We start from the raw sequence: 9188 nt of genomic DNA, 5'->3' as shown, positions 1-9188 counted from the left end.
CCGACTCTCTGGCAAGGGGAACAAGTAGGTCTTTCCTTCTAAGCTGTCGCTAATTTTGTTCTCTTTGAATTTTTCTTCCCTTTACTATCATTAGAATCCTTGATTTCCAACTCTTTGGATGATTGTAGTGAAAACTTGAATGGTCTACCACCCGATTCAATATGTATGGCTTGAACACACACTTCATCAAAGTCATCAGGATTAAACATCAATAATGTATGTTGAAAATATGAATGTAAACTGCCGATGTATTTTAATAAAGTTTCACGTGTATCCAATGAAATACCAGGTGCTAATGCTTTCTTTCTGAACTCCTGAACACTTTGCCCTTTACCTTGCCTCAAGTGCTGCCAATCAATAACAACTTGCTGCATGTATCCTAAAGGATAGAATTGTTTCCTAAGAGCTTTTAAAAACTTACACCATGAAGAGATGACTTTACCTTTTCCCTTTACATCTATCTAAGTTTTACTTCCCCACCAAATTAAATCTGTTTCCCTCATTCTACGTGCAGCTAACTGAATTTTCATTTTATCGTCAGAAATGTTCTAGATACGACAATACACTTATAACTGCTTAATCCAGTTATCTAACTTTTAAGGATTCATTTCGCCATCATAAATAGGTAATTCAAATTTTACATCAAGTTTCAAAAGAGATGTTTTCTTAGGTTTCTTTTTTGTGTCAGATTCTAAATTGGAAGAAGAAGAAGTAGAAGAAGATGATGGAGATGATGGAGGTGTAGGAGGTTTATCAGCCTTGCCTTTAACTTTGTCCTTATTCGATGTCTTTGAAGAAGAAGCTGCATCTCTCGCCTTCTTATCTTTGTATAGTTCTCCCAACATCTGCTGCATGCTCAAGAATGCTTGCTGAAGCTTTTCCTCGCTCATCTTAGTTTCAGTATTTTCGCCTGCATCAGATCCTGTCATGGTCGACTTATGAGCGACTCTTCGCTTTCCAATCTCTGGATCAATCTACTCGAGGATTCCTTCTCCACGTTGCAACTTGACCTGGTTAACATTCACTAGCAAAATTCTACAAACACAACCTACTCTGATACCAAATTATATGATCTGAAATGATCATATGTTCAACTGAAGTAGAATTGATTAATGCCATTAATGAACTGAATGTTAACTTAAAGTGCTTTAACCGTGAGAATCGATTGAAAATGAAAGATTTTACGACAGATGAGAAACATAAGAAAGATGTAAACATAAGTGAAAATAAGCAAAAACACAACGATACCAGATAACAAGATTGATTACGAAGTTCGTCCTTTATGGACTACGTCTCTGGGTCTGCTTTCAATATGGGTGTCCTCTTTATTAGGATTGAATTCGAGGAGGCCGATTACATAGAAAATTAACCAGAATGATTGTGCACACATGCACTTCTGGTCACTTTCACAAGAAAGCTATCTGAATTAGCTTTCCAACGTCTGTCACGGTTCCCAATTCCGACTCCCAATGCTCCTGTTACACTGAAAACAAAACGACATATATCCTCTAGAATCTACACAGAAAACTCAAAACCACTCTCCTCTTCAATGAACCAAGCTGTCTTTATAACCCCCCAGATACACTCTAACCCCTTCATGCTAAATTTAGGAGTGAATTAGGTTAAAAATAGTTTTGTATGACTGATTTTTTCTGCTTTTCTTGGCCTGGTCGATGGCCAGGCCTTGAAATTAGGGTTTTTAGTTTAGAGGGTTAATGTCAAATAGTGACATTTTGGCTTAGGTGTCTTTAACACATAAAAAAATATGAATAACAACCCACTTTAAAACATTATTATAACCTGAAAGCCATTAGCAGTTAGCTAACCGGGCAGAGGATGCTAACAATGCATGTGAGTAGTTGACTTAGTCCACAGTTAGAGCATCGGCGGTTCCGCTGAGCTGCTAATGGCTGACTGCGGGGTGAGCTTCCACTGTTCACATGTCAACGATTAGATATAAATCCTTGCGCGGTCAGGGTTTGATACGGTAAACCCCGACAACTTATCCCTTTAAGTATGGGGGTTTACGCAGTGCATTATATTAGATATCATTTTGGGATTCAACTGGGTTAAGTAAGTCATTCACGTATGACCATTTCCATGAGAGGTAGTCGTAACTCACTGATTTCTCATGATTTTTGAATAGTTCACTTAGCACTCATTGCATCAGGTGATGCTCACAGGGGTAAAGAAGTGGGATTGAAACTAGTGAAATGAATCACATAGCATCAATCATCACTTCCGGGGCTTGCACCCGGTAACCAGGACTTCCCAGGAGGTCACCCATCCCAGATCTCCTCTGGCTCAAGCGCGCTTAACTATGGAGTTTTCCCCACAATCAAGCCCACTTAGCTTGCTACCCCATTTGCAAAACCTTAGCAAGTATTGTGCCTCATGAACCATTCAAGTAGAGATCCCTTCACTCTTTTTTGAATTTAAGTATGGGGGTTTACGCAGTGCATTATATTAGATATCATTTTGGGATTCAACTGCGTTAAGTAAGTCATTCACGTATGACCATTTCCATGAGAGGTAGTCGTAACTGACTAATTTTTCATGATTTTTGAATAGTTCACTTAGCACTCATTGCATCGGGTGATGCTCACAGGGGTGAAGAAGTGGGATTGAAACTAGTGAAATGAATCACATAGCATCAATCATCACTTCCGGGGCTTGCACCCGGTAACCAGGACTTCCCAGGAGGTCACCCATCCCAGATCTCCTCTGGCTCAAGCACGCTTAACTATGGAGTTTTCCCCACAATCAAACCCACTTAGCTTGCTACCCCATTTGTGAAACCTTAGCAAGTATTGTGCCTCATGAACCATTCAAGTAGAGATCCCTTCACTCTTTTTTGAATTTAAGTATGGGGGCTTAACTATGGAGTTTTCCCCACAATCAAACCCACTTAGCTTGCTACCCCATTTGCGAAACCTTAGCAAGTATTGTGCCTCATGAACCATTCAAGTAGAGATCCCTTCACTCTTTTTTGAATTTAAGTATGGGGGTTTACGCAGTGCATTATATTAGATATCATTTTGGGATTCAACTGCGTTAAGTAAGTCATTCACGTATGACCATTTCCATGAGAGGTAGTCGTAACTGACTAATTTCTCATGATTTTTGAATAGTTCACTTAGCACTCATTGCATCGGGTGATGCTCACAGGGGTGAAGAAGTGGGATTGAAACTAGTGAAATGAATCACATAGCATCAATCATCACTTCCGGGGCTTGCACCCGGTAACCAGGACTTCCCAGGAGGTCACCCATCCCAGATCTCCTCTGGCTCAAGCGCGCTTAACTATGGAGTTTTCCCCACAATCAAGCCCACTTAGCTTGCTACCCCATTTGCAAAACCTTAACAAGTATTGTGCCTCATTAACCATTCAAGTAGAGATCCCTTCACTCTTTGTTGAATTTAAGTATGGGGGTTTACAATGGTTTCCATTTGCGGTTTATGACCAACAGTTACTCTAGACGGTTAACACTGAATCTGGTCACATGTTAATGTTTTACTCCGCTGCGGTCTTTTCCCCACGTGGTTTAGGCCAGCGGTTATGGGTAATATTATGTGCATTGTAATGTTTTATGGTTTTGTAATGTGTATTACATGGCCCGATAGGGTCTTTTGACTTAGGATTAATGTTTTTGAATACATGGTGTAGTTTCTAGGTCAGGTTTTTAGGTGTTAGGCTAGGACTTAAGATTATGGTCAATGTGTTAGGGTGTAGGTATTTAGATCTTTATATTTAAAAACAAACCCTTTTACAACAATTGTCGCTATGTGACATAACACCACATGACGATACTTGAATCCTTTTCGATAACCAAACCCTGACGGAACCGACAATGAAGACATCGACAACCAAACCCCGTCGGAACCGACAATGAAGACATCGACAACCAAACCCCGGCGGAACTGATGACAAACACATGTCGACAACCAAGTACAAACTCATATCACCATGAAAACCAACACTAGACAACCTGAACCATAAACATTACTGACGACGAAGGAACGCTGTCCATGAACTGTATGCTGATGACAGATTCAACCTGAGTACTGATCTGACGAGATCCTCCTGGATCAGACCTAAACATATACCTTTTAGATTCACTAACTCACCATTAGGGTCATAGATTGCCCATGCAACAGAAGATAGATTCCATGTACTATGACAAGCACCATTAACAAAGCGACGTAACGGTTGGATGACATCTACAAACCAAGTAGAGCAGAAGGTAAGCATAGAAAACGTTTGCAAAAGCAAACTAACACACCAAAACCACACTGCACACTAATGAAAACAAACTAATGTACAAAAGAATTTACACAAAAAAACACGTAAAATCTTTCAGATGGAGCCCATTTGCGAACTCGGGTAATCAATCAATAGAGAGTAAAACTAGAGTTTCACCGTTGGCATGACATGTAAGCATCGACTTGACCAACTAGTAGAATGACACACAAATGAAAATGCCCCCCATGCCCCCTGAGCGAGTGAGGGTTACGAGTCATAGGATGAATGCCCCATTGCAATAATGGACGAACGAGAAAAACTCGATGAAAAAGTCTCATAAAAGAGGGAAAGAAAACCTTAACCTCATTGCGAGGAAAAGATACTTCTAGTTGAAAGATTTTAACAATCTCAGGTTGGACTAAAATGTCAATGGGAAATGTAGCAGTAATGTTCTCGATGTTTCCTTTAGACAAAACTTCATGTACCAAAATAGGCGTTTGAAGTGGATGGGTCAGTGTACGGGAAACAAAGGTATCTAAACACGATGAAATTTCTCCAAGACTTGGGAGAAAGGAGGAACGATGATGAGCATCATTCCAGGGAGTTTCTTCAAGAGTTATAACCTCTGTTATACTCTCATTAGTGGGAAATGTATCGTTTAAGGGATCTGGAGAATCCCAACAACCAAGCCAAGGGGATTCTGAATATGCATCTAGATGCATACTAAGAGTAGCATGACTTTCAGAAGTGACCACTGAAGCCAAAAAAATAGCTTGATAGGCTTGTTCTACTGGGCTGAGCGGCATGACATCACCAAAATAATCAACTTTATCAGGATGAGGAATGATCTAAGGATCGTGAGAAGCGGAGATCATGTTCATGGAAGCGACTTTTGGAGGTGGGAGGGTAAAAGTTCCCATACAAGCAGAGTATTTAAAAAGACCCGCCCCAACACTCTCATAATGGATGTTAGTATTTCCCACATATGGCACATTTCCATTCAAAGAGATAGAAGAGAAAAAGTCTAACTGATCAACGATTACTATTTTCCCTTCATGAGGAAAACAAAGCACACAAAAGCTTTTTGAGTTATTCCTTTGAAGAACCTGAAAGAATTCAATTGCTTCAAAGTCTAAAACAGAGCTTGAACTATGTTAATAATCCTTGCTAATTGTGCAACTTGTGGTGATGAGTGGAAAGTGCAAATGTCAAATGATAATGGTAGAATGTCCTATTATTGTGACACGACTTTGATTCTTTGTCCTTGAGCAGCACTAGTCCTTGGTAGATCGCCAGTGCCTTTACTTCTTTGTTTGTTTCTATCCCTAGGCCCCAAACAAAGTTGAGTTCTTGATTTCCACCAAAATTTTAGAACAACTCCTCTGCACCTGCTGCCTCTGTTATGTTATTAATATTTAACCCTTTCATATTTACCCAAATATGTTTTTAAATATTCTAATTATATAGGTTTGTTTTGTTCTGTTTTTTAACGAAACACCTTTGCATGGATAAGGGGTAATCAAATATGCAATCTGTTTGATAGTCATAAAATGTGTTAATTTGTGTATTTCAAACAGAGAGAGAATCCTTTCGTCGGTAAAATAAATTGTTTTTACCAATGTTGATAATATTGGTATCGGAAAAATATCGGCGAGGGTCTAGAAAACATCTTATCGGTAATATTGACAAATATCGGCAAGCATAAAAATGCATAATATATTCATTTTTTTCTTCAGATTTTTAAACATGTAAAGCAATAACAATATGAACTAAACACATTGGCACATAAATGCGAAGAAAACACTGATATATATGATGTCAAATAATGATACATCAAACTTCAAAGGCGATACCAAATCCTGCTGATCCCTGATAATTGTCTAGTCAAGGACTCAAACAAAATAACATCACATATATAAAAGTATTTCATCATTATGAGTTATAAACTTATATGTAACAAAACAAATAAAACTAGAGCTATCTATCTGAGACCACTGGCCTCTCCCTAGCAGCTATCTTTCTGTCTTGTTCAACAATTGCTTCAAGAGCTTTTTGTATAACTTCCACACTATAAACCATACAAGGCATTACATTTGCATCATGTGCAGGGAGTCTAGCTAGATTGTATTTCAATCGCGTAACCCCTTCTGACATCTTGATCCCACACAATTTGCATGATATATATGCTCGATTTGCCCCACCAACAGGCTCCCCATACTCCCAAAAATGGGTCCAAGGCTTTTGGCATATTTGACATTTGTAGTGAACTAATTCAAACCTAGGTCACAAAAAAAACAAAAAATTGGCATTAAACCCCCTAACACAAAAAAAAAAAGTAATAACCACTTCATTTAAAAAAAAATTACTACATTATTTGCATTTTGCAATGTGAATGAAAAATGGCAATAAGAGGGTGCATAAGAAAGTTGAAAAAAAATGAAGTTTGCTATCCAAATATGAAGAAAACCCTTGCAATGGCTCATGGGTATGAAAATCATAGCAAATGGGAAAAAAAAGAAACAAAATGTTGGTAGACAAAGAGGCAAGCAAGCATAACCCTAAATCTATGAAAAAATCATTAACATAGGGGTTTTTAAGAACATACCTGTTAATGGAAGAAATGAAGTTTGTTTCACTGTTCTTCAAATCTTTGATCCACAAAAAATCTTAATTGGTGGTGATAATCACTATTTGATCCTCAATCCCTCCTTGACAACAACTACAAAACTCTTCCCCTTCCTTCTCAACACTCAAAAATAGAAATGAAGAAAAAAAAAAGACTAATTTCCCTTTTTTTAGCCGCAACATAGCCTGCCTGCGATATTTTCTATTGTCTCACGATATTTTGCTGAAATATCGGGGATATCTCAAAAATATCACAATATTTTCGGGAGCCAAAATATCACGATATTTTCGGGAGCCAAAATATCCGATATTTTCGGGAGCCAAAATATCCGATATTTTCGATTATTGGCGATATCTCGCTGATATTATCATAATTAATTTTTATATCCTTCAATTCGAGGGATATTGATGGAGTTGGCTCAGCCCTCTACATGGCTTGAGAGTTACTGAATATGTGTTGCCCGCTATCAAATCTTTTACAGAACCATTATGGCTGTTGTTGATTTAAAAATCTAATAAGTCAGTACAAGTAAGTATTTTTGTGAGGTGTGACATGGTGGTAGTTTTTTTGTGAGGTCTGACATGGTGGCTGCTTGATGGCCTTGCTGCAAATGTCAACTCGTTTCCATTCTACCGATGCTATATGGTAGACAATCTTACATAACAATGTTTTGAAGCAGCGTGCTTCTGAATTGAAGGATAAGCACAACTTTGGTTTTTATACTGAATATCAGGACTAATTCATTGTTTTTAATCAAGGTACTGATGTCTTTCAAACATAATTGTATGGAACAACCTATAATTGTGTAAAGACTTTGGTTAGTTTGACGTGGTTAGCTTGATATGTTGGACAAAACGACGAGTAAAAGAGTGTGCTGGATGACTTCTGATGGACACGGATTTGAATCCCTTTGTATTCAAGCCTTCAAAACTGTTTATCCCAAATTCATCCCATTTATGGATGTTTGGCATCTTGAAGATGCAAATTAGTTAAACTTATTTTCACCATGAATGCATTCTGTTGAAATAACAAGTTTACTGGGGAGCACTGTGTTACAGAAATATTGATGATGTGGATAAGACCATGGATGAGATCAATGAACAGACGGAGAATATGAAGCAGATCCAAGAGGCCTTGGCAACACCTATTGGTGCAGCTGCAGCTTTTGATGAGGTATGGGGAAACAAGAAATGAATTTAATTAATCTCTTAACTTATTGCCAGAGTTCACATTGTATTACTCAATGTTGGTTCTCTTGCAGGATGAACTGGAAGCTGAGCTGGAAGAATTGGAAGGAGCAGAGTTGGAGGAGCAACTTCTCCAGCCTGCAGTTACTGCCCCAGCAGCGCAATATACTCCGGCTAGTCAACAACCCACTCGTCCAACACCCCAGCAAGCACGTCCACATAATGCAGCTGAAGAAGATGAGCTTGGTGCACTGCAGGCAGAAATGGCATTGTAAAGGGATTTGTGGATCTATGATGCTCGTACTATAAATATTTCGGTGTAATCTCTGTTTCTAGTGCTGTTTTTGGCCACCCGTCTTGGCTATGCATGAATGGGATTAAACGTGTCAAATAATTGTTGCATCTTGTCCTCATTAATCGATGATTATTCACAAAACAGAAAGACATTTTATCCATAATAGATTGCGATCAACACTAAGGAAAGATGTTTGCTTTGCAAGGGGTTAATTATGTATGCTAATATTTATGCCCTAGATTTCTATTTTAGATTTTGATCATGGTGCAATGGAGTTGCTGTGGAAGATCCTGTATTGTGGAGGTTCACAATTTAACTGTTTGGCCGGGCCCAGGATTCTCAAAGTGTCGTCCTGTAGGCCATGGATCCATATGAAGGAATACTCCATTATTCTATCATGTCCTTTTACGAATTTTGAGTTTGTAGTGCTGAGATTCTTCACTGCGTCTTGGCATTTGTGTTACTGTATCATAATATCATCTGTCACTGCATTTTGTGTGAAAGTCTTTCACAGCCTGTGCACCTATTCTTATCATTAGAAGTACGATTCTTGGTTGTTTTATGGCCCTAACGTTTATGATCTATTTAATAATAATGACTATTTCAGAAGATTTGCAATCACTTTTTTCCTTTCAATTTTTGGTTTTGTTGTGGCAATACTGAAATGTGTTATGGAGGATTCCCTTTTGGACTCTTTTCCAATGTCGAGGAAATTTCAGAAAGGTCGGAAATTTATGGCTTTGCTGTATCGATGACTGATTTCTTCTGCATGGGGATTTACAGAGGCAATGATTGTACTTGTTAATGAATTCAACAAGACGGACTCTGGAATTTTCT

The 9188-nt window shown here is 38.4% G+C and overlaps 1 protein-coding gene across 1 annotated transcript; it reads left to right on the top strand.

Annotated features, from left to right (window-relative positions):
* Nucleotides 1-7419: 7419 nt before the first annotated feature.
* LOC149257875 (vacuolar protein sorting-associated protein 32 homolog 2-like) lies at nt 7420-8972 on the top strand. The gene is made up of 2 exons (XM_089370285.1): nt 7420-8042; nt 8131-8972. The coding sequence occupies exons 1-2, from the start codon at nt 7953-7955 to the stop codon at nt 8329-8331; spliced, it is 291 nt and encodes a 96-aa protein (XP_089226411.1). The 5' UTR covers nt 7420-7952; the 3' UTR covers nt 8332-8972.
* Nucleotides 8973-9188: the final 216 nt, after the last annotated feature.

The sequence above is a fragment of the Pinus tabuliformis genome, chromosome 6 (genome assembly GCF_031772625.1).
Source record: "Pinus tabuliformis cultivar Carrire ecotype Pingquan chromosome 6, CPIR1, whole genome shotgun sequence".
NCBI lineage: Eukaryota > Viridiplantae > Streptophyta > Pinopsida > Pinales > Pinaceae > Pinus > Pinus tabuliformis.
The sequence above is the reverse complement of the archived record's forward strand: the minus strand, read 5'-3'. Positions and strand labels throughout refer to the sequence as shown.